The 25,576-nt window shown below is 36.0% G+C and overlaps 3 protein-coding genes across 6 annotated transcripts in view; 2 read left to right on the plus strand and 1 right to left on the minus strand.

Moving 5' to 3' along the window:
* The first annotated feature begins 1,660 nt into the window (after positions 1–1,660).
* LOC128879067 (autophagy-related protein 9A) lies at positions 1,661–6,851 on the plus strand. 4 transcript variants are annotated; one of them, XM_054127882.1, is made up of 8 exons: positions 1,661–1,955; positions 2,580–2,688; positions 2,909–3,228; positions 3,318–3,784; positions 3,859–4,043; positions 4,141–5,088; positions 5,157–5,528; positions 5,616–6,851. In XM_054127882.1, the coding sequence occupies exons 2-8, from the start codon at positions 2,635–2,637 to the stop codon at positions 5,799–5,801; spliced, it is 2,532 nt and encodes an 843-aa protein (XP_053983857.1). In that variant the 5' UTR covers positions 1,661–1,955; positions 2,580–2,634; the 3' UTR covers positions 5,802–6,851. The 4 variants fall into 4 exon arrangements, with proteins under 4 accessions (XP_053983857.1, XP_053983858.1, XP_053983860.1 ...); XM_054127883.1 differs by having other exon boundaries at positions 1,661–1,854; XM_054127885.1 differs by lacking the exon at positions 2,580–2,688.
* Positions 6,852–6,981: 130 nt separating this feature from the next.
* On the plus strand, positions 6,982–12,078 carry LOC128878252 (uncharacterized). The gene is made up of 3 exons (XM_054126304.1): positions 6,982–7,137; positions 10,912–11,043; positions 11,677–12,078. The coding sequence occupies exons 1-3, from the start codon at positions 6,982–6,984 to the stop codon at positions 11,878–11,880; spliced, it is 492 nt and encodes a 163-aa protein (XP_053982279.1). The 3' UTR covers positions 11,881–12,078.
* Positions 12,079–12,487: 409 nt separating this feature from the next.
* Positions 12,488–25,576, minus strand: part of LOC128878456 (sodium-independent sulfate anion transporter-like) — a 30,056-nt gene continuing 16,967 nt past the window's right edge. The window contains exons 7-11 of the mRNA XM_054126673.1: positions 24,663–24,824; positions 19,500–19,640; positions 14,632–14,777; positions 13,900–14,061; positions 12,488–12,874 (exon numbers count right to left, since the gene is read on the minus strand). Of these exons, the coding sequence (XP_053982648.1) occupies positions 12,764–12,874; positions 13,900–14,061; positions 14,632–14,777; positions 19,500–19,640; positions 24,663–24,824 (722 nt within the window). The 3' untranslated portion in view covers positions 12,488–12,763. The remainder of the gene's footprint in view (positions 12,875–13,899; positions 14,062–14,631; positions 14,778–19,499; positions 19,641–24,662; positions 24,825–25,576) is intronic.

Raw genomic sequence — 25,576 nt, forward strand, 5'->3', positions numbered from 1 at the left:
ATTTGAAACTAAACGTAAAGAAGTTACACGGTAACAGTCAGCGTTGTTGCCACAATCATTTCTGGAGTATTGTGAATGTAATATAATATGTGTAGATATATGTCTACATATTGATTTATTATGGACGTGTGTGAGACCAGTAAGATCGTACTTTTACGAAAATTTCCAATTATATTTTTTAACGTAACTATCTGGAAACAACTACTTTAAAACAGTTGAGAGCTTCTGGTAACAAAATTAAAATATAATCCGGAGTGCAAAGTATTGGATGATGTTATTTTTTACAATTAGCCAAGCGTACTGGAGAATCTGATATGTTTCTTCAGGTTTCTTTAGACACTCGCTTTGTTATCTCTGCCTCTATACTTCATCTAAAGATATTCTTGGGGTAGGGGTGCAGAGATGGATTTGCGATGGTCGTAGGGTGCGATCATGTGGTTGGTGACGTCAGAGTTTTACCACGTTTTCACGCGATCGCAGCGTATTGTGAATTTTTGAAAATTGTTCTTTCAGGGGCTACAGTAAATTTTGAGACAATGGGTATTTTAAGAATACCCATACAGAACCGCCACGGTCATGCGGGTACCATCGAGTCATTGGTGGTTTATGACCGCAGTGACCGGCCCGAGCGTTACGAGCCGTAACATACAGTGGTGTGCAAAAGTTTCCGGACCAATAGATTTTTCATTTGATATTCCGAAAGTGACATCTAAAATAACTTTAACTAACATTGGGTGTAAGGGTATGATTAAGTTTTCCGTCACATAGAATGTCTAAATTTTAAAAAGATTGGAAAAATATGCATTCTCAGACGAGTCAAAGTTTAATTTACGCGGAAATGATGGCAAACAACATGTGTAACATTCAATTGGAAAACGAAATAATGTAAAATATCAAATACCAACAGTAAATTATGATGCAAGGAACTTAATGATTTGGAGAATGTTTTTCGCTCAAGGAGTGGTCGCCTTGTAGAAACTAAACAAATTGTGAACTGTGTAAAGTATCGGGATATTTCATACAAAAATCTATTACAATATTCAAAAACGTATTCGTAATAAAAACATTCAAAAAAAGGAAAACGGAATTTGAATACACAAGTCCACCAATTTTTTAAACATGTACTTACGATATGATATCTTTCTTTTTTTCTTTATTTATCGTACCCTTATACCTAATATCAATTAAAGTTACTTTAGATATCAGTTTTGGATTATAAAGTGACAAATCTATCTGTCCGGAACTCTGTCCTAACTTTTGCACACCACTGTATATTTAGATGGACATCTACACTAGAAATAAGTATATAAATGTATATATGTATATAGATACATATTCATTTTTTATTTAAAGTTTTGTCAACGTAACTTTAGCTGAGCTTGAGGGTGAACTTTTCTCTGATTTCTCGCGATATTTTAATAACTTCTACTAGTGAGACATCGCCTCCCGTGAGATGAAATATATTTTATATCTTGTATGTGATCACCACAGTGCGGTAAAACATTTTTTACTCCACACTTCAGTTGCGATTGAATAAATAATCGATAAAGGTTATAGAGAAAACGTTGTTACCAATTGGTCAAGAAGTAACGGTGCAGATAATAGTACCAACAATCAACGCACGGTTCGTGACAATCGGAACGAGGTGAACTACAAATAGCAGCAAAATTTAGTGAAGATGGTGAGACACGGACACCTAGTCGAACGCTTCTAACGGTTCAATGTCTAAATTAATAGTGAATAATAATCATTCATACAGCGGTCAATATGTGAATGAGGATTCATGAGTTTGCTGCTAGTAGGAATAAGTGTGCGTCAATTTGGAGAGCTGGACGATAGTCGCGAAAAACGAAGGTACGGCAGGATGGTTTGTTTATGGAGATCAGCTGTGTTACCAAACATTCGTATCGCTTTCGCTGCTGCGTCTACGACGCTTCTATTTTCGGCGAATAAAGGTCAGCCTATAGCAAAGACAAAGCGATGCTCGACGCTCGACGCACGAACGATACGTCGTAAGCTGGACATTGTTGACATATTCAATGAACTTCGATTAAATTTCGAAAAAAATACATCAAAAATGAAACGCATCGTCTTATCGCCGAGTCGACTGAATTTTTGTCACTTGTTGATCGACTTCTTGATTTTTGACACTTTTCGTCCAGCTATTATAATTATTATTCGTACGTCGTGTTTCGTACTCCTCGAAATTATCGATGTAATATTGTGAGTAATACTAAATTCGTACAACATCGCGTACAATATATCAGTGATTCATACGGCAATTTTGTATGCATGTTTTGAACGCGTTACAATGAATATCGGTTCGAAAAGTACGTTTCAAAATATTAGTTGCGCATATCCATGGAGAAAACAAGCAGAATAACCCGTTGTTGGATTTGTAATCAATTTGGAAATATCTCAATTTAATCTTCAGATAAGAGCAATGTTAAAAGTATTGTTTGTGATGCAAGAAAAGGGGTAGACAAAGAAGGGTTTGCGACAGTCTTGTTTTTTCTGTCTTGGATAGAGACAATGAAATAGTCAGTTGATATATGCAATTATGGTGGCTCACATTTTAGATGCTTGCGGAGCAACCATCGAACGGTAGTTAATTAATCTTAATGACATGAAAGAATGAAACGAGAAACTGTCATTACTTGTGTAGAGCCAAACCGACGAGCAAAGACGGTAAGGCATCGTAATGTCCTGCCCCTTACATTACATTTTATACATATTTTTGTATCATACCATCCACATTTTCAAATTTGTCATTTATTCAATGGCAAACATTTGTTTCAATTGGATACCTTATAAATTTTGTGTTCTGCCTGCATAATTTATGTAAAACGTATCTTATTCTATTGTTTAAAAATCATGAAGCAGAGTAGTAAATCGACTGTATTTATAGATGACAACGGTTTTGGATGGCAGCTATCAACGTATGGAGCCATATGAAGGGGAGGAGGGAGATGGAGAAGATGACGATGAGCACGAAGAAACACCTCAGGAGTCTGGTGTTATGATCCATGTAGTACCAGAGGGGAATAAAGCCAGATGGAACCACATAGAAGATTTGGATTCTTTTTTTACAAGAATGTACCATTATCACCAAAAGCATGGATTCGCCTGTATGATGTTGCAAGAAATGCTTGAACTAGGACAGTTCATTTTTGTAGTTACATTTTCGACTTTTCTCTTTCATTGCATCGATTATTCCGTACTATTTAAGTAAGGTTTTATCAATAATATGTTACAAGTAACACTAAGAACGAACCTCTTATGAATGCTTATAGAAATGTAATTTGTTTATTTTTCAGGGATAAAGTAACTAACAGCACCTCGCACAAAACGTCGATAAACGACGCCATATTGTCAACCAGCGAATGTACATCGTCTATGAGTCTGGTCACATGGATTTGTATTTTAGTAGCTGCAATTTTTTGGATTTTACGTTTAGTAAAAGTTTTATACCATTTCACGCAGTTTTGGGATATAAAGCAGTTTTTTAATACAGCTCTCAAAATCGATGATTGCGATTTGGATAATCTGACCTGGCATGAAGTTCAAAAGCGAGTCAGAGAAGTGCAGAAAGAACAAGAAATGTGTATTCACAAAAGAGAGCTTACTGAATTAGATATATACCATAGAATATTAAGGTTTAAAAATTACATGGTGGCTATGATAAATAAATCCTTGCTACCTGTGCGACTCAAAGTCCCTATTATAGGAGAAGTTATTTTCATGACAAGAGGATTAAAGTACAATATGGAATTGCTTCTATTTTGTAAGTTTTTACACATTCAGATATACATTAATTAAAACGATATTCTCTCTTCATTGTCAGCTATTTTTGCATAGGGGGGCCGTGGTCTCCGTTTGAAAACAATTGGCACCTTAAAGGAGATTACAAAAAACTGAACAAAAGGCAGGAACTTGCAAAAACGCTATCCAAACATATCTTGTGTGTAGGGATAGCGAATTTTCTACTTTGTCCATTGATTCTACTGTGGCAGATACTCTATTCTTTTTTCAATTACGGAGAGGTGAGTAGTTCAACACTTTTCTGACAGATGTTTCACTTCATATTACTCATCGTAACAGTGATAATCATATTGAAAACAATTTCTGTCGCAATCATAGATCATCAAACGAGAGCCAGGAACTTTGGGTTCGAGAATGTGGTCTTTGTACGGTCGATTGTATCTTCGTCACTTCAATGAACTTGATCACGAATTGAACGCGCGGCTAAATCGTGCATACCGTCCAGCTTCAAAGTACATGAGTATATTTACATCTCCAATTATGACTGTTATCGCAAAGAACGTTGCTTTCGTGGCTGGAAGTATATTAGCAGTTTTATTAATATTAACCGTATACGATGAAGACGTTCTAACGGTGGAACATGTACTGACTACCATGACCATACTAGGTGCGATGGTAGCAGGAGCGAGGGTATTTATACCCGATGAAAATTTAGTTTGGTGTCCAGAGACTCTTCTCACCGCTGTCCTAGCGCATACACACTACAGACCGGATAGCTGGCGGGGCCATGCTCACACTCAAACCACAAGAGCGCAGGTGGCACAGCTGTTTCAGTATCGTGCAGTTCATCTTTTAGAAGAATTAATTTCTCCCCTACTTACACCGTTCATTTTGTGCTTCCACATGAGGCATCGAGCCATAGATATCGTCGACTTTTATCGAAACTTTACGATCGAAGTCACAGGTGTGGGTGATGTTTGTAGCTTCGCGCAAATGGACGTACGAAAGCATGGAAATCCAATGTGGCAAACGGTGACACAAAGCCCCATCGAAGACTCCAGTGCGGGATATGACAATCGGTATGGCTTGGAGCCAGAGAAACTTCAAATTCCAAAGTCGAATCAGTACACGCAGGCGGAAGACGGAAAAACGGAATTATCCCTTATACATTTTACTTTAACGAATCCTGGATGGAAACCGCCAAGTCACGCCGAAAATTTTGTAACAGCCTTAAGGGAAAGAGCTAAGAAAGAAGTACAAGGTGTACACGGCGAGATCAATCCTCTCCTGTCAAGTTTAAATAGTTTGTCTGGTCTGGGACCTAGCGTAAGTATCATGTCGGTCGAGGAGTTTCGATGAGATGTATAAAATTTAATTTTTTTCTTTCGTTTCAGTATAATGACATAGTTTCGAACATTATTCGAAGTACAATGGTGAATCAAGTAAGCATACCGAGTGCGAGCAACGTATTCGTGAACCAACCTGGTACTTCAGCCGCTTCGGTAGTGGTAGACGAATCGTTGAGTATGAAATCGGACATGTTATCGCACGCGATTCGACGCGGCTTGAGCAAAGCAGAGGGTCCAATACACAATGAAAAGGGATTTCTTTATGGATTGCAACAAGGAATATCCAATCAATCTTTAGGCGCGTCCGTCTTTGGATCGGGCCACGAATTGTCTGCAGAGTTGACTGTACCTTTGGAATTGACTGCTGCCGATATGTCTTTATCTACATTGTACCTGCATGAACTTCATCACAGACAAGTACGGTTAACATTACACTTTTCAACAAACTATTTCTAATACCGTTATCAAAGCGACTTTGAAATGTTCATTTTTTCCAAATTCCAGATTAAAAGGAGGGGCATTCAAGAAATAGGAACGAGAAGTATATGGCAAAGAAGTCCTGTACAAGAACTTGCTACGCTTCCAGAAGTTAGGCAAGAGAGGGCACCCTTGCTGTTACATCAAGATTCCTCTATAAGAAATAGTAAAGAATCGACATACGACTTGAACACTCATTGGGATAATATCTGAATAATTCGTGCAGTGATATCATCACCTTTAAGAGAATAAAATGTTTTTATCCGCTTTACAATGGCGACGACCTCGTGATTTATTTTATTATCAAGGGTATAGCTTCAACGTTTAAGAATCTGTGTTATCGATGTAAATACAGTATCGAAATGTTGCGTGACTAAACTGGCGTAGTAAGGTCAACAATTTCGAAAAATGCCTACTCTAATGTCGAAGGCCTAAATACGAGTATATTTTATGCGTAGGACATCTACGATTACGAGTAAAAATTTCTCAGAATATTCATTTTGGAATGACATTAGCAGTAGCAATGTGGAAAATACTTATTGTAAAAAATTGAAACTAATCCTTCCTGCCTGAAATTTACAACACAAAGTTGCCTTCCTTCGAAACGTTTATTTCTGCATTGCAAAAGGCAAACGAACTGTGTAAATTGTTTAGGGCACAAACGAAAAAAGGGATATTCTTGCGTTTAATTGCAAAATATGAATCTGTATGTGGTAATCTTACCTCTAGTTTCCAATACCACGATTCTCTAGTCATATGAAATTAATCGCGCGCCATAGCATAAACGACTATTTATTTGTTGAATGTAGTTGCTCGATAAACACGGTGGATGAACGTTAACGGCTAAGGCACGCGAGAAATCGCCTGTATATACGCGTATTTCCATAATCTTAACACTGACACGGTGCAGCTAACAACCTCGAGAGAAAATTTTATTCTTGACAAACTTGCGGGTTGTACCGAGGAATAAGTTAAGGACAATTTAGCTCGTGTTAATTCTTTGTTATGGGCAACTTTCATTGCGCAATAACTCGTATTATTGCCGGCTTTTTATCGGCATTAAGCGACTACGATTCATACTTTAATGACCTTTAAACAAAGTAACGCGTAACAAAAATAAATAAGAACCTAGTTTTTGCTAGGAAAATCTTATTATCTCTATGAATCTATAAAAGAACTATTATTATTAATGATAATAATAATAATTATTATTATTTAAGGGTTATCTGTAATTTATCATTATGACAAATAAATACGTTTCATAATAAATTTGTTACATTTTTTGTTTCGTATGTACACAAGGACAGAAAAGTTTTAGGTACGATTCTGTGCACGATTAACAAACGAGCATCTAAACATATGACTAGGAAACAAATGGGTGCATTTGTAAAATATGAACACTCACCAAGGCTGCAGAAATTCGTCAGCAGACTCGATGTCGGGGGATGCAACGAAGTATAATCTGCGTTGCAATCGAAATATTAGCGAGAAGATGACGAAGAAGGATTTCGTATACGACATTCGTCCTCCGATTCAATCTTCTAGGAAGGTAAGCTGTGGTTGCGTTCATTGTCATTGGTCACTTTTCTCCTGACTCAATTATGTACACAATTTGCACAAAACACTTCTTCTCGCTTGTTTTAATCACGACTTAGTGTGAACACTATTGATGGAATTCGTACATGAGAATAGAATATCGGAAGAACATTTGAAACGAAGGTGACGCTACTGGTACAACAGATCGACGTGCGTCATGGCGTCGTTTTTGCCCGGCGAAATTGTTTCACGGATCTCGTTTAACGATTAAACCCGCAATGTTATCTTGATTTTATGAGGCTGCGAAGTTAAATCTTATATCAAAAACGTTTTATTGTTATTTTAGTTTTACAATCACATTAACATTTGGTAACTTCCACCAACAGTAGTTCCCTTCTCACAAACAGTAGTCACAACTTGAATGACCTATTCGTACTAAAAATGTGCGGTAGGCGCGAAACCTATGATTAGTCGAACAAGATTTATGATTGACATTCGACCAATCGTGAGCCAAAGCTCACTAATGCATAGAAACTAATATACAAATATAGTGAATTAATTTAGTAATTTTTACTTGTGTATATTTCTTTGTAAATACTTTATGCAATAATTATAACAGTGGACTTAAATTCGCTCAACTCTTTGCCATGATTTTCCATATAATGATCTCGCACTATATTTTGCGTGGTTTACGTATCACTTTGCGTAAAATGTAGAGGATCTATAGAGGTATTATAGATAGAATAGGAGAACTAGACCTTCGGTCATACCATAGTTAAAAAGAGAAAGAAAACCACGATACTGTGTCTCCCCTGTTTTATCTATAATATTAATATTCATAGAAATTTCTATGAAAAGATCACGAAAAAATATAAAATAATCAGTATTCCAGACCTGAACACTTTTAAAATGGCATTTTAAAATATCAAAAAGGATATTTTAATTAGCATTTGAAAAGTAATGAATTATCTACATTATTTAAAATTACTCATATTATTTACGTGTATGTAATTTTTGTAAGTAATTTTTGTATGTAAAATTATTATATATAAATAGTAACTTTTGTAACTCCTACTAAATCGATATATATTCGAGGTACTTTATGCTTATGTACATATACATATAATATACCCATAGAGATATTCTCTGTGATTGTACCACTATGTAGCCTGTGGTTGGTCTCGATCAAAATTTCAGGTTAAAATTTGACAGGAAATCGATGATTAATTACATGGTACTACAAAATTAACTGCAAGTGTATTTCGGTCCATTCACCGCTAGATGGCTATAGGTCATCGTAGGCTATAGTATAATTGCCCATTTTCAATTCAGTCCTTGATTATCAATTCAAAGATTAATCTATTGTTTATTATATAAACATACACCATTATGTCATGAGAATTAATTTCGGATATATCTAACCTATTGTGATTATTGCTTTGCGATATTTAAAATGTAGAACATTCTATTGGGCCCAGTATTAAACTATTATTAATTAAATATGTATTATACAGTACTGCTGGATATACAAGAATTTTACTATATCTGAAATCAACATATGATATTATCTATGCACAATTAAAATCTGAATTTTAAGAGGAAACACATTAGGAAGGCAAATACTAAATGTTCTTCGTAACTTTTTTCAGAGACAAAAATTTTATTAATTTTTGTTTAATTGAGAATATTAAGAATATTAACATTGAGAAATGAATTGATCGAAATTACCAAATACCAAATACTTTAACACATATCTAAGATATACTCAAAGTTAAAAATATTACATAAATTCTTCTCTGTAAAAAAAAATCCAAGAGAAACACTTAAAGGAGTATCCTGAATTAGGAGGTCTAAAAAAGCGGATATTCGGGAATTTTTTTAAGATGGAAACAAATAATTAATTCTATCGAACTTTTTATCCTATTTTCATACATATTTGAGTAGTCTGTACAAATTTTTTCAACGAGAAATATTCAAATTGAGTCGACTGTGAAACACATTTGTAGAGCACCTCACAATTAAAACCTCCTATCGGCAGGAAAGACGCAGGTCGTAATTTTGGTTTGACACAAAAAAACCAAATGAAATTTCCATTTTCACACATTTTTCTTCTATGTGAACTAAGAAAATTCGTACAAAACAATTTTTAAACAACTTTTTTATCAAGTTAAATTGATTTTTTTCACCCAAAGAACTCGTTCTTTTTTTCAAACTTGCAGTAATTTCACATTTCACAATTTTTGCGGGTTTTTCTTAGTTCATATAGGAGAAAAATGTATGAAAATGAAAATTACTTTTGGTTTTTTTGTGTCAAACCAAAATTACGACCTGCATCTTTTCCGCCGATAGGAGGTTTTAATTGTGAGGTGCTCTACAAATATGCGTCACAGTCGACTCAATTTGAATATTTCTTGTTGAAAAAATTTGTACAGACTACTCAAATATGTATGAAAATAGGATAAAAAGTTTGATAGAATTAATTATTTTTTTCCATCCTAAAAAAATTCACGAAAAATCGCTTTTGTTAGACCGCCTAATTCAGGATACCCCCTTAATACTTGGACTAAACGATCCTAAATGAACAATATCTTTCAGTTTGTACGCAGCGTACAAATGTATCATCTGTTAACGATATTTTACCATTTGTATACAAACATGTACATAGTCTGCGCACGAAAAGAATTTGACTGGCGACACGTCCAGATTTCGTTATTCTTTTAGCATTGCGGACCCGAGTGTTGTTGTTTTACCTAATGTATCCTAGACAGACTGTATAATGAGATCAAATGGCCCCCCAGTCAGCAATTTTACCAGTGGCAAAACCTACGACCATCACCGGTCTCATTCTTTTCGCGCGACCACTGTGGTATGTTGCGTTGTTGTCTGCTGTGCTTCAACATAACTTTCAGCAGTATAAGATGTACATCTCATACATCTCACGTATATATATATCAATGTAGGTCATTATTTACATTCTCGTTTATAACTCATTAGATACAGCATATGTATAAACAATCACAACGAAGTAATACTATGAAATTAAACTAGCCCTTATTTTTATCTTTTACGTTATAGAATAAATGCAATTCATTTTGAACATTAAGGGTTTGAAGAGAATGTTACCAAACGCTTTTTAATATGTTTTTCAATATACTTTTCATCAATGTATCCCTTTTGAACTAATTATGCTAAACTCGTTGCAACATTTTCCTCGATTCCTTTCATTTTAGTCGCGTTTTTCTTGGAAGTTTTTTTAACTATATTAAATTAATTTCTGATGCTATTACTTACACATATCTTAACAAATTAAATACATATTTTTAATACAAAATTCACATACTTTTAAAGATAAACTACTTGTTTTATAGGCTACTTATATATCCGCCTGTTCTATTTTAATATATATATTAGCGAATATAAAATACCATGGCTTCATGTATTTTTAAATGCTTAATGGCTTCATGTAGTTAAATTTTTGAAAAATATTCAAAACGAATTTTTTGATTTTTCCTGATGTTTCTTGTATGTGTCTTGTTTGATTTCGCTCTTTTTACTCTGGCTCCTCCTGACGTGTACAAAAGCAAATGAATTGGATAACGAGATCCAATTCTTGGATTGTCACTTCCCTCGTAAAATGTCTCGATGCCATGTAGATTCAAGACATTCTACGAGGTCGTTACTGTACGTGTTCTCTCGTGCGTCTTCGAAACGTGGATGTTTTTCATCTGATAATGAGAATCGGTGTTTTGACGCAAATACGTGGAGTAAATAAACAACGTACTTCTAGTTGGAAGAAGGTAAATTGCCAATCGTGTTACCACTACAGCTGCGACGCAAACAAACGGCGGACTCGAAAGTACCGCAATATACGGTGATCTCGGAAAAGAGCGACTACGGCGGTAGCGGTGACGGCACGAATGTAAGCAATTTTATTGTAGTTATTTATTCGTCATATATCTTAATAACCATTACAAACGATAGACATGTTATTCTATGATACGATGAAGAGATGACACGTGATGTAAGTTAACATATGTATTTCTGATTCTCAATCAATAAGTATTTTCCGCGATACTCGACGGATCTAAGAGATGATGAAAGAAACTAAGTACCACTTATTTTTAAGATGAAAATTCGTACTTCCATGTGATTTTCAACACTGAATTTAATGGTACAATATTTCTACGTCAAACTTACTAATATTCTGTTAGATAAACAAGAGAAGGACATTTATCGATAAATGCAAGTTTTGAGCCTGGGGATTTTTTAAATTAATTTACGTTTATCACTCGTTATTCAGTGTAGGCAGTAATACGAGTCTGTACATCTTTGAACCATTTTTCATAAACACCTTATACATTTTTCGGGGAAAGGAAGACCTTTCCTTCCGTTGGTCTTCGTAAGACAACATTACTTGCCAATGTTCACAATTTACTTACTTATAGTACCACATTCCTCATTTATACCTGTGCCTGTTATTTCTTTCTCTCTACAATATAGCCACGCAGTTTTTTCCAAGTCCAGACTAAACTGATAAGCGTTTGAACGTCAGATTTCAGAGCAACGACCATTGGGATTCGAGTGCAATTTCTGTCGCGAGCAAATTGCCACTTTACTGTCGCTGTCGACACACGTCAAGTTTCATCGTCGAAGATATTGCAAGTACTGTTACTGGATAATAATGGAGAACGAAACTATGAACGACCACATCGTGAGCGTCCACCGAATCGACCCAGGTATCACAACGATCATCTAATACGTGTGTCGGCTTCCTCTTCTAAGATTGCAGTGCCATCGAAGCTCTAACTCACCTTTTAGTTATCCAAAGATAAAACTGCACGATAAACAAAGTTGTTTTGTACTTAGATTTTAATAAGATTTATAAAGGAAATGCTTGTACAAATAAATGTATGTAAAACGACATCAAATATATTAAGTACTCTTTATGGTATCATATTTTTTTGCTTAATCTCTTGAGAGGCGAGTCATTTGATTACAAATTAACAAAATTCATGGTAATATTTACCTACAACACCTATCAATCTTGTGACGATGTTATTGTAATATGTTATTGGAAAATTTAATTGTAAATATTTATTTACGCTTCTAATGACTATTTCCACGCGATGATATAAAGAAGAATTTAAAAATTAAACATGTGTGTCGGTATCCCTCAAGAGGATAATAATCTGCTATAACACGCCTTTATTATTCTTCTGAAAGTTCACGAGTGGACCGCAGTTTGAAAAACACTATTCTGAAAGAATACCTGTATATTGTCATAGTTTAAATCCGATTCTTTGCAAATCCCTGTACGAAGATAGAATGAATGAGGAGAGGTAAAGGAAGCCGACATCATCTTCGATAGGTGAAAGCAGTTTTATTCCTATTTTTGTACATGAAACATCGCGTGAAAAATCGATTCGAACAATATTATGTACTCGAGCAACTCGAACGATTAGAATCACGTGAAAGCAATAAGTTGCTCCGTAGTGATCACTGCTGTATCGGAATGGTATTGAGTCTCGGCAAAGGAAAGGGCCGAATCGAATTGGATCCACGCCACCTCCGTACGCATTGCAGACACGTGCAACGCGATTTTCTTGCCTCACTATGTGTTTCTTTCTTTTTGGTTAGGTTCACAGGTCTGGAGCGACGGTCTTCAAGACAGCCTCGACGTTGCTTGAACAGTTCACGCAGGCAATCGTTTGTCCCCGAAGCCGTAGATCATTGGACAATAGTTTCAGGTTCTGCGAAATAACAATCGTTTCGCCATAGAAAACTCGTTGATAAGTTGATCAACGTGGTTGAATTCTGAAGTCAACCTTGTTCAATAAAAATGTAGTGTTGGAAAAGAAAGAGATTAAAACATCAATCGAAATAAAAGTTAATATGCAACTAAAATGACACTATTTTATAATCGGGCCTATAAAAGCTGCAAATTTTTCCACGGAGATTTAAAAAAGTTTTATATGTCATAGTTTACCGTGATAAATAATTAACGTGATAGTTTACTGACTGAAGAACAAAAATTAAGATTTACTATGCTTATCATATTGGATAGGAAATAAGTAGTTTAAACTAGACAATATTGAGCTATGAACGTCTTCTACAGAATTAATATAGATATAATGGCGAGATACAATGTACGAACAGCAAAAGCAATGATAGAGCAAACTGCAATGAAATTAGTAAATGTAATTTCCTCTGAAATCAATAAATATGACAGATACAGGTATTATCGTATACAAATGATAGATGCTAAATAGAATCAACCTTTAGCAATTAATCTAGGATGGTTAGATAAGAATTTTACCGATCTAGATATGACGATACAGGTGAGCCCCGTTTATCGCGACCCCGGCGAATGCGGATTCGTTATATCGCGATCTTTTTTTTCGTATGATCGCATCAAACACACGTACTTATATAACATAAAGTTACGAGCGTATTTCAGACAAAAGAACAATGTACGTCGGTGTCTGGTATTGTTGAACCAGCATATCATTTGGGTATATCCTTCAGTGCAGTCTAGATTCCTTTTTGCAACACGGAACAAAACGAATGAATTATGAATCATGGTATATGTATATGACATTCTTTTCAATATTAATAATATTTACTTTATTAATAAAGTGTTTTTTCGAAGTTTAAAATGATTCTTTTTAATCCCCTGTTGATCGCGAAATTTCGTTTATCGCGACGATGTCGAGAACATATCCTTCACGATGAACGGGGGTTATCTGTACTGGTAAAACTATAAGTATGTACTTACCTTTGCTACCGTAACGTCAATCCTCTTCAGGTTCTTGCAGTCGAGGACAACATTGTAGGGATTCTCTTCGGATAGCTTCATAATTTTGGCGCGGAAGGTTTCTGCTGCTGGAAATGTGATAGTCTCTTCGGGTGTAACACGTATCAGGGTTTCATCTCCTCCCTGTACAGAGAATAACACTTTACTGCTGTTCATCAAAACATAGGAACACCTCGAACATTTATGTATGAACAAAAATTAAAATCATTAAATTTATGAGAGTTGTAATAAAACTGTAATTTATTAAGTGATAACTACAACAAAACGTAATTTTAATTACGAACATTTTGAATCTGTTTTCCAATGTAAGTCTTAAATGTCAAAAGTCTAATAACTTGATTCAAAAACATTATTTTGGCACATTTTTTATGATACCATGCATACCATAATACAAATAATTTATCAGAAATTAATGGCGATGTTTTTTGACTTTTCTTCATGAGCATATTGCAAGCATACTAATTTAAAATTTCATTTGAATAATATATAATAAAAAAACACTTCAATTTTTATTTGTTAATTGTAGAATACTTCACTTTCATTCTACAGTTAAAATTCTAATTTTTGTTCAACATGCAACAGGTAAGAAGTTATCATTTTATACCTATATTATTTGGTATTATTATCTAAATACAGTATTTGCCATCTTTTATTGGAAGTAGCGAAATAAAGTGGAGACTTTGTTTAGTTTACCTGTTCAATTGCAGTCTTGACGGAGGGTCGTGCAGAGAAGATCAGTAATAACAGTAGATTCAAACCTATACCGATAATGATTCCCCATTCCAATTTTAGAAACACGCAAAACAGTAGGGTGATCACCATCAGGAAAAAATCAACCTCTAGAAAAGAAAGTATGTATGTTACAGTAAACCTATTTAGAAAAAGTCTATAACTTGGAAGGGGACATTCTATATTTGTATATATAATATTAATCTGAACTAATGTTATGATTGGAAAACATTTAGGGAGCCCGGTCTCGAAGGGTGACAACACCGTTTGATTACAACAGAGCAAAAACTCCCCTGAATATAATTTTACGTAAAATCATCCGCGTCATTTTCATAATTTCAGCATGATTAATCTAATTTTGTAATTGGCTCAAAACCATTATTATCGTGAAGCGTAAAATTGATTGACAATGTCAAGTGTTCTAATGTTCTTAACCACAATATAACTCATTATATATGTATGTGAATTTTGTGTTGCATTGTGCATTCATTATTTAAAAAACTTAAAAATTGATTTTATTAACTGATTATGTTTTATTAATTGATTTTGTTCACTTGTGCGTACTATTATGAGGTACATCAAAAGTCTATTTCTCCAAATTGAGCATTGCATATAAACAACCAACACAGATAATAGATTTTAGTAGATAAACAGTGGAATTAGACATCCTATAAATAGGCTGCTGGTAAATAAAGTTTCGCGAAGGTCTACAACAGAATCATACCAGTCCAAAGATCGCGATAAAGTATCTTTGACTTATGTTGATTTACTCATTTTTATAGTCGAAGACGCATTATCAGTGCACTGTTTCTTTTACTATAATATTTTTTATGAAATATATATTTGTTTGTACAACGACTGTATAATGTTTTGTGACGTGGCAGATTGCCGCGTCACAAACTAGGTGTACTCTCCGTGGGGAACGAGACCGACCAAGATCGCGAGTGCCACCAGGGTAACCCAGGGTTATGACTAATTTGCGTATCTGAAGGGCAATAGCGTTGGGCTAACGACGGCAACACCGAGCGATGCGGCTTAGAGGCTACCGATCCCGTCCAACCCGGCGCCGGCCAGACAGGGGCTGGAGGATCTTGGTAACAGCCCCTGGACTCCGCTACAACCTTCAGGAGGCAGGAGCCCGTTTAGGATAGCGAAGTCAGCCGAGTTCTCGAGTGCACCGAGACCCGGCCCGCTCCAGAGACTTCGAGGGATGCCAGCACCGGCACGCCACCAAAGTCGCCGAGGGACAAGACTGGACGACCGCCGATGACGAGCGCGCCGATAACGCAATTTGAATTTGGCCGCCATAGAGTGCCGCGTGCCGCCGACCATTGAGGTGAGGCTGGGGGGAAGTGCGTGAGCCAACGCGTGCGACGTGCTCGCGTATCTATCTCGTCCTATTTCGTCAGCGACGCACGTGCGGAACGGTACGGTAAGCGTTTCCTCCTTTACCTCACGCTCATGGGTAGGATATCGTAAATTGGTCGGGTTACCTGGTGGCTGCCGAGCACCCTGTCGGGCGAAATAGCATTGTTAGCGGGAAATCGCCTTTTCGTAGGATATCGAACAAAATAACGAACATCTAGTCGCGAATCCATTGTAACGCGCACGTGTTTAGATCGCTGCTGGTTAACGTTCTCGTCGAAGAGGTCGAGTCCACCGCGACCGCGTCAAGACTGTCCGAACATCGTTTCCAAAGTCGCTTTTGTGCGAATCGCGACGGAATTTGGGCTAACGTGAACGAAATCAGCACGTGTTATCGAAACGTAGTTCTCGTGTCGGTTACCGGTCGTCCCGTTGACCTTAGACGCTACGACAGCTCGGCAGTGTACACCGTATTTTGTAACATCTTTCGCGTACAATATATTCTATATTATTTTGAACGAGTGCTGTGTTAATCCGCCCCATCTTGCCGTGAAAACGGCTTTCTCAGACTTCCTTTCCTCGCCGACGATCCACGCCCCTCTCCGCGATCCGGATCGCTAGCCGTGGTAATTTTCGCGACGTTCGGCTTCTCACGCCGGTATCTCCTGCTACCTGGCGCTCGGGTTTTCCCGTAAAGGCATGAGAAGTCGGAAAACCCTTATTTTGCACGCTTCCCGACGCGGATCGCGGACCGTGTCGGGAAATCACGTTGCAGTTTATACAAAGTATCAGTAATCATTAATTGGTCGCATGTCTCGTGAAAATGATAGACTTTACTATGGGTTAGAGCTCATTATAGTATGATGCCACTTGGAATCGATTAATAAAAGTAATCATGATAATCATCATAATTATTAATCATTGTTAACTGTGAGATTAATCGATACTCATAAACTGCACTTGCAATTTGTTATTTTACATTAGCTTTAACTGGCTGTTCCTGGTACTTTATTATAAACATATATTGATCCAAATATAATCGATAATATAATTATTTCTTTATTAATTATCAACTAAATGATCACATCTTAACATCGTATACGTATCGAGTGTTGCCATTACACATTGTTATCCATTACACATGAGCTCTAATTATTCAATAACAATAATCATTAATTAATGGCTCGATACACGGTAGCCGTAATCGTAGATCATTTTTCAGATTACATTTTATCTAATAATTATCAAATGCGAGCGTGACTGTACAATTTATATAGTATTATAGCATACGAAATTCAAGAAATACGAGAAGCGATCGTACGAAACTTGTAGAACATAGGAGGGAGGCCGCCGCGCGGTGCGAGACGCGAGGCGCGGACCGCGAACTCGCGAACCTTCTCGCCTAACGACGCGACTGTTGACAACCGCGGCCGCGGATAGCAACCATGCGATATAAATTGAGGGCTCGTAGAGGCATTCGGCCTATTTGCCATTTCGGGAGAGAGGACGAGGTAAGACCATCGGCCGCTCTCGGAATTCGGCTTAGGGACTCCGGCAGGAGAGTTCAGCGATAATACCTGGACGCCTGCTGGAGAAGGGAGAGGACGGGAGTACGTTCCTGGTCGCCTATTCGACAAGGAGAGTTCGGCGATAATACCTGGACGCCTGTCGAATAGGAGAGAACAGAGCTGCTCGTGGACATCCCAGTTAGAAATTAGGGAGAGGACGGGAGTATGTTCCTGGTCGCCCATTCGGCAAGGAGAGTTCGGCGATAATACCTGGACGCCTGTCGAATAGGTGAGAACAGAGCTGCTCGTGGCTATCTCAGGGAGAGGACGGGAGTATGTTCCTGGTCGCCTGCTCGACAGGGAGAGTTCGGCGATAATACCTGGACGCCTGTTGAGTAGGAGAGAACAGAACTCCTCGTGGACATCCCAGTTAGAGCTAGGGGGAGGTTATTCGTGGACGCCTGTTCGTTTTTGGAGAGTTCGGCGATAATACCTGGACGCCAATTACGAGCGGGAGAGTGCAGAATGATTCTTCTATTTAAAAGAGTGAAAACTGTAAAATATTGTAAAATGAGAAACTGTATTATGCTCTTTTGTATAATTCCGTTCATTCTGAATTCCTGTTACAATTATCCATTCCCAATCCTCTGTATAACCATGTTCCTCACAAACCTTTGTCTGTCCAGAATTCTATTCCTTGAATCCTTAACCATGGCTACAGTATTTAATAAATAATTTTTATCGGATGTAAAAGCATGCATAAAGGAGTTAATAGAATCAAATGGTTTCCAGTAAAGCGACATTTTGCCTAGGTCGCTAGTGGACTCATCAGGAAGGCTGATTCATCGCCTGCTCCCAAACCTTGCACCCATTTCCAAGGATTCATTAAGCAATTGATTCCTATGTACGAGTCGTGGTCAAACACGAATAATTGTGTCCAAGGCAATAGATTACTCTGGATAAGCTTTATTCATTAATCACTGGAAACTTGAGATGAAACGCCTTCTTTCAGAGAAAGGTTTATTTTCGTTAGAAACTTCCTTTCAAATTTTATTCCACGACGTTAGTAAGCACTAATTGAAGTAAACGAGGATAATACGAAATATTAATCTTAAATTTATTATATGTTTATGTAGTTATGTATGTATATTGACATAATGATTATACTAATTGAGAACTTGTTTAATAAGCGCTGCCTATTTGTACAGAAATGTAAATATTAGTACATATAATGTATTAGTACATATGATGTATTAATATTGTTGCGGCGGCGTGAAGATGCCGCAATATTGCGAAAATGCTGCGACGTTGTGAAGTATGTTCCGAAGAGCGAGCGGAAGCGGATCATCGGGATGTTCCGGTTTCCAAATGAACCGGCAACTTTCAAATAGGGAGAACGTCGCGAGTCTTACTGTCGTGCAGACGTGTTTATTAAACGAGTTATTGTTAAAGTTAATAAACGTTTTGAGTTGTTGTTTCTTTAATAAAAGACGTATTAGTTATTTAAAATGACTACTTCTCGATGCGGCACCACCCCCCGGCGTAACAATATGTATTAATATTAATACCCTCACGTTTCTGAGGGTTGCAAATCTGGATTTATACTATCTGGGTGTCCTAACAACATAACAAAAATGCAAGTTTACAGTATTTTATACAATGTTAGGTGTCTGATAACATTGTTGTAAAATGACTGGCCTAAAGATACGTGCTGAAAATTAGAAACAATAAATAAATATGTATACAGTGGTGTTGTAAAAATTGCAACCATCTGTATTATTGATCATGAAAGGTTCGATTTACATTAAAGAAATGTAATTTATCACAGTGAAACAATTTAATGTTTCTACTATATTTGCAATGTATTCGCAGACTCAATAAATTGTATATTTGTGGAGAGACGCAATTTCTATGACTACAATTATAATTGTGGTGGCTGAATATACGAGTCTTACTTACTCTTGGCATGCCACAGCATGAGGTACGTCTTGAAATCGAGCATATAATACATAGCGCATACTATAACCCCGGCTAACGTGGCTTTCGGGATGAAACGAAAAGTAGAGGTCAGCAGGCCAGCCGCGAGCAGAACGAGACAACCTGAAAATGACAATCCATAATTAATTATGGATTAATTATACATTATACATTATACCTACAAAAATTGAACCTAAATAGGAATTTATTTTATTCTGCAAATACTGTAACATGAACTTTACTTTCAATCTTTTTTATATTCTTGCATATTGTTTGCATATTGTAGTTTCTTGCACATTCAAATTTCCTATAAATGTATAAGGATCCGCAGTCTAATTATTACTATCCATGTACATCCCTGCTCAGAAGTATGTAGACACTTCCTTAATAGAAATAAATAACTAATAAATGTTAGTAATTATTTTCTTTAATATCAGTAGAGATAACTAGATAATGCTAAAATTTCTTTCACCAAACCTGGATACTATTAATTTCTTTATTGTACTTGAAGTATTATGATCCCATTTATTTTTCAATAAACTGCTGGACAAAATTAACAGAACACCTTTTTAAATGTTCATAATTATGAGAGTTTTTAACCGATTTCAGTGAAACTTCGTGAGGAGTAGTCTTCAAGTGTCTTCTGGGTGTGTGCAGAGTTGCATTGGCGAGGGTTGATGTGAAGGGGTTAATTCACCCCCTTAGGGGGGAGGGGGCATCGAGAATGTCAATTCTAAAGGTGCCAGAGGTGACGGAAGGGGTTGAAAAAGTTAAAAAAACTTTAGGACGACTCTGTTTGATGCCCTCTACAAAATGCACTCCTCGAAATCGCTCTCGGACAAACCCACCCCTCACAACCACCCACCCCCTCTAAAACATAGTATAAATTCCAACCTTTAATTTGAATTTTGTTAGAATCGAATCGGACGATTCCACGCCGAGCTACATGGTACAATGAAGGTAATATTTAATAATTATATATTTAAAAGCACAATTGTTTAAGAGTATCTAATAATGATAGTAACTACTTATTAGGTAGTAGAAATTCCCCCTTTAATTTAAATTTTGGTAGAATCAAATCGGACGATTCTACGGTGAGCTATGGCACCTCAAAGTTTTCTATTTTATAGACAATTATAAATGACTGACAGACGTAGTGACCTACATATATATACATATTACGTCCTTGCAAGACCGTTCCAATTCCGAGAAATACTAGTAAACATTGTAATATTTCCTGGAAGGAACGCCCCTCTAAATTCCGTGACATAATAGTAAACATTGAAGTATTTCCTGGTTAGAGAATCCTTCAAAGTTCTTTGAAACAAAAACATTTATATCCATTTTTCGTGACCATCGATTTTCATGAAATTTGGTATACAGGGGTTTTCGGGGTCGCTGATTCCAAATCTGAACTAAAAATTTAGATATTCAAAATGGCGGATCCAATGTAACTGGACAAAATGCGAAAAGTGACTAGATTTTGATAAAACTTGGTATACAGGAGTATATGGAGTCCTAGGGCATCAAGGAGAGTCGTCCTAAAGATTTTTTTAATTTTTTTAACCCCTTCCGTCATCTCTGGCACCTTTAGAATTGACGTTCTCGACGCCCCCCTCTAAGGGGGTGAATTAACCCCTTCACATCAACCCTCGCCAATGCAACTTTGCACACACCCAGAAGACACTTGAAGACTATTCCTCACGAAGTTTCACCGAAATCGGTTGAAGACTCATAATTATGAACATTTAAAAAAGTGTTCCGCTAATTTTGTCCAGTAGTTTATTTCGCCATAAATGTTTTTAATATATTAAACATTCTTTCTGGAGTTTTCTACCTACCTAAACGATACCATAGTTCAACCATAAAATTGAATGCGGGATCCAAATAATTTAATATTATACAATATTGTTAAATAGTCATTCAATATAGATTTTAGCAACAAAAGTTGTATAGTAATAAATTACGGTGTATATTAATTATTCATTGAAGGTAGTAAATGTCCACATAATTATGAACGAGGGTGAACCTTCATATTTGGATTATCATCTACAATTTGGCTATGTGGTACTTCTTGGTTATTCTGGAAAGTTCAACAACTACGGTTGCTTTATACAATTTTTATTTTTATCGCAACATGAATTGTCTGTTTTCCTTTTTATGGATTATTTGTTAAGGTCAGTAATGCGTTTTTTTTGATACACCGATAACACAGCAATGCAAAATTCTGTCTTCCTATCGCATTACATTTGTGGCGATGCAGATTAGTGTTCATTCTAAAAGAGAAGTAATGTCCACTAGCAAGGGAACGAGAAGGTGAACAAAAAGCTCGACAGCATCCGTTTTGTGGAAATTTTGTAGCTATGCAATTTTCACCGAGTCTATATTCATGAATTCCTTGACGAATAACTCTGAACGATTGCATGCGTTGCACCTAAGTGGTGGATCACGTTTACTGTGAGGAACGCGCAATACAGCAATTTCCGCTTTCAAGTGACAATATTTACATCGGGTTCAAGTAATGGAATCATGTTCATCCCTGTTTGCGTTTATTCAGCACAAACGGACTACGGTCTCAGGCAAGAATGTTGAGATATGCATGCTGAATAAAATTTCATCTACTAATGGAAATAAAAGTAAAACATAAAACATCATTTTTTTCCGGCAGCAACATTTTTTCAGGTATAAAATATCAATTATTCCATCTGTTATTAAAGTGTAATACTTCATCATTTTTATCACTTCATTATCAATTCTTCAATTTTCCACTAATACTTCATTTTTGAATATTTATCAACATTTTGTATTTGTGCTTATTTAGAAATAGATAAGAACGTTAAGGGGAGAGCTGTTTCCTTATCGGTCAAAAAATCAATTTCTTTTTTAAATGCATACTTAAAAATTTTAATATCATAAGAATATATTTTACAAATACTAAGCGGTGAATACATCAATTCAAACTTTTTTTCCGCGGAGGAAAAAACAAACGTAACCTAACCTAACCTAACGCTTTGCCCGCTTGGCTGCTTTGGCTGCGGTGGAGTACAAGCCACACAAGCGTCTCCACCAAAAACTGCCTCAAACCTACTTAGACAGTATTTCCGTGCAGATAGTATGTACATTAACGGTATTCAATATTGCAGCTCCCACCAAAAACTACCCCAAATCTACTCAGACAGTAGATTTTGGACCTGGTGCTATGATGTTCCACCACATAAAAACAAAAGTTAGAAACGACGCGACGTACTCACCGAGATCGGTACGAAAAACCACTTTTTGAGCCATTTTAGTTTTTAACTCCTGGAGGGGGGGGGTGTGACTCAAGGGTCAAGATGACCACCATTGTAATTGCCAGATCAAGGGTCATCTATGATAAAAAAAGGGCAGCTCGATCAGAGGGTACCCTATTTTCTTAAACCCAACCAAAATTTTAGTGAAAATATACAATTTATGCTTACATAACCGTCATGTTGTTAAATATAAATTTAAATTGTTCGTGGTTCTTTAGTCGAAAGGTATCACTTATGTACATTAAACATTTCTTCAGTTTTATATTTTGGGTGAACACAAGAAGAGATGGTAGAAGTGTCCAACTATATATTTTGCACGCTATTTTTAAATAATCAATAGTATAAACATTATATATTGTAAAATTTTATAAAAATTGTATACAGAAAAAGAATATCTACATAAACATATGGTGTAAACTGCGTATGTCTATATATAAGAGTTTCTCTTTAAATTAATTCCAAACATTATTTTTAGAAAACGACTACCCCCTTTAATAATTTTTCCTCAGTTCCATAAGCATATTCCACAGAATTTTTATTTTGTAATGTTCTAATTAAGTGCGGAAAATGATGTTGACGAGTAAGATACAATTAAGTAATTGGAATACCTGTAGGTACGCCATTACACAAGGCAGTACATAATTGCGAAAAGGCCGAATACATTGGAAGGTTGCTTTTAAATTTAACCTCGACGATATTACATAAAGAAAATATAAAATAATAGAAAGTCAAACGCAATTCAATAACGATGTCATGTAAAAATCATTCGTGTTACTTTCAACGTAAAACATTATTTTATAGAATCCAAATTAAGGGTCAAAAGTCAAAACGTATGCAGCAAGTGAACTATTCTTGTTCAAATTCTATATGTATGTTACGATATTTCCAGAATATGTTATCTAAATATAAATAAAGTGTATGAAAAGTCAATAGAATCGACATTTTCCTTGTTTATTTTCAATAATACAGTGAAACGAGCCATTCATCACGAGAAAATATGGCTTGACACCGCTGCACATTTTTTTCTGTGTGCATGTAATCGACCAGAAAACATTTTAGGCAAAGGTAACATTGGAGTCTCCATAAGAGAATTGAAATCCTAATAATTGAAAACGTTACAACAAAACTATAATGTCCGTATCGATGGTTATCCGTGTAGTCGCGATGAATACTTAAACAACATCATCTGATACATTTAATTATAGTCATGTATACTTTCATATAACATAAAAAAATAGCTATATTGCATAGCATTTGTATTTGGTTAATATTAAAACTTTGGTCAATTTGAGCAATGTTCTTCAAATTTCTTCTTAAAGTCATTCCATTAGTAATAATGCTTTCACTGCAGTTTTTGAGGACAATTATTGTAATAGAGAATTAATTTGATTTCTAAATTAGTTTGATCCCCCTCTCTCTAATTACACAGATATAATTCTATGTTCAATATGCGTACAAAACAAAATCTTAAATTTCCTTTTAGAGAACGCAAAATCTTGAATACAATTATTATTTGTATGGGATGAGCATATAATTAGCGAATAATTGAATGCATATATCTCGGAACCACGTAACTGTGACCATGATATCTTGAGACCCGATGAACCGAATTGAGCGTACCTTGAATAAATATCTAGAAAATACGTTTCTTTTTTTTTACTGAAAGTCGGTCTTTCTTATTTTTGAAATATATTTCTTTTTATATTAAACCGAAATATTTTATATTACACCCATCCTGACCTAGATTTTAACCAGCAGAAAACATTATACATTTTATTTTACTTGGACTCTTAGCGAATAGGGTTGTGCGTCACTGCTTTCGGGAATGTGATCATAAATTCACATATACACTCACCCGTGAATAATCCTCCGAATGTTGTTTTGACACTAGATGCGTGATTGACTGCCGTACGGGTAAATGAACCAGTAACGGGCATCGATCGGACGAAGGATCCAAATATGTTGCACAGACCCAGCGCAAACATCTCCTGCGTGGCGTCCAATGATTTCCCCATCGCTAAATTCAAAACCATTCCGATTCATGGTCATTCTATCGCTTATCCTCGTATCCACGTATAATCATGCATTGCTGATCCATTCGAGACCTCCGTAAAAACGGAGCGGAAAAATCCCGTCTCAAATAATCGTGACTGGACGTGATCCGAATGCGAAGGGAGATCGTTCCGGTCCTTGCGAGAATTACCAATAAAAATCAAGATTTCGCATTCTTCAAGTTGTTCGTGCGTAATCGGAGTATCTTCCTTCAAAATGTCTGATATTATATAGCTCTTTAACAGAATGAATATGCAAATACCGGGAACTTGTAGGAATTTAACCAATTTCTTATTGCTTATATAAAAATCTTTATGGTAGGATAAAATGTTCAGCTATCCTCGTGAGTTAATTAAACTAAGAGTTTCGAATTAAACTTCGTGTTAATTAAACTACGCTTCTTCTAGACTTAAATCTTCAGGACCCATTTTCGTCTCACTGATTCCATTGCAAGAATCTGTACTACGGGGAACTGTTTAAATTCATCCATTCCCTTTCTTGTCATTTACATTTACCGATATTCTACATATCGACTGGCAATTTCGTTGTATTATATTATTGTAATCAATGTGATACTCCTATTTATTTGAATAATTAAATAAATAAAATATAAACGACTCTCTGGGAGTTTATGGAGTGTTTATATAAGATACAAGTAAAGTATGCAAATGAACAAGTTTGACATTTTTTCAAAAGTATGTAAGAGTGCACGTGGAA

Source organism: Hylaeus volcanicus, chromosome 6, assembly GCF_026283585.1.
Source record: "Hylaeus volcanicus isolate JK05 chromosome 6, UHH_iyHylVolc1.0_haploid, whole genome shotgun sequence".
Lineage (NCBI taxonomy): Eukaryota > Metazoa > Arthropoda > Insecta > Hymenoptera > Colletidae > Hylaeus > Hylaeus volcanicus.

Bases quoted from the DNA above. Each gene is read 5' to 3' on its own strand.
- LOC128879067 (XM_054127882.1), top strand. From the start codon at position 2,635: ATGAAACGAGAAACTGTCATTACTTGTGTAGAGCCAAACCGACGAGCA. The intron at 3,785-3,858 runs GTAAGTTTTTAC...ATTTTTGCATAG, and splicing joins TATGGAATTGCTTCTATTTT to GGGGGCCGTGGTCTCCGTTT. The intron at 5,089-5,156 runs GTAAGTATCATG...CTTTCGTTTCAG, and splicing joins TGTCTGGTCTGGGACCTAGC to TATAATGACATAGTTTCGAA.
- LOC128878252 (XM_054126304.1), top strand. From the start codon at position 6,982: ATGAACACTCACCAAGGCTGCAGAAATTCGTCAGCAGACTCGATGTCG. The intron at 7,138-10,911 runs GTAAGCTGTGGT...ACGTACTTCTAG, and splicing joins CGATTCAATCTTCTAGGAAG to TTGGAAGAAGGTAAATTGCC. The intron at 11,044-11,676 runs GTAAGCAATTTT...TTTGAACGTCAG, and splicing joins GTAGCGGTGACGGCACGAAT to ATTTCAGAGCAACGACCATT.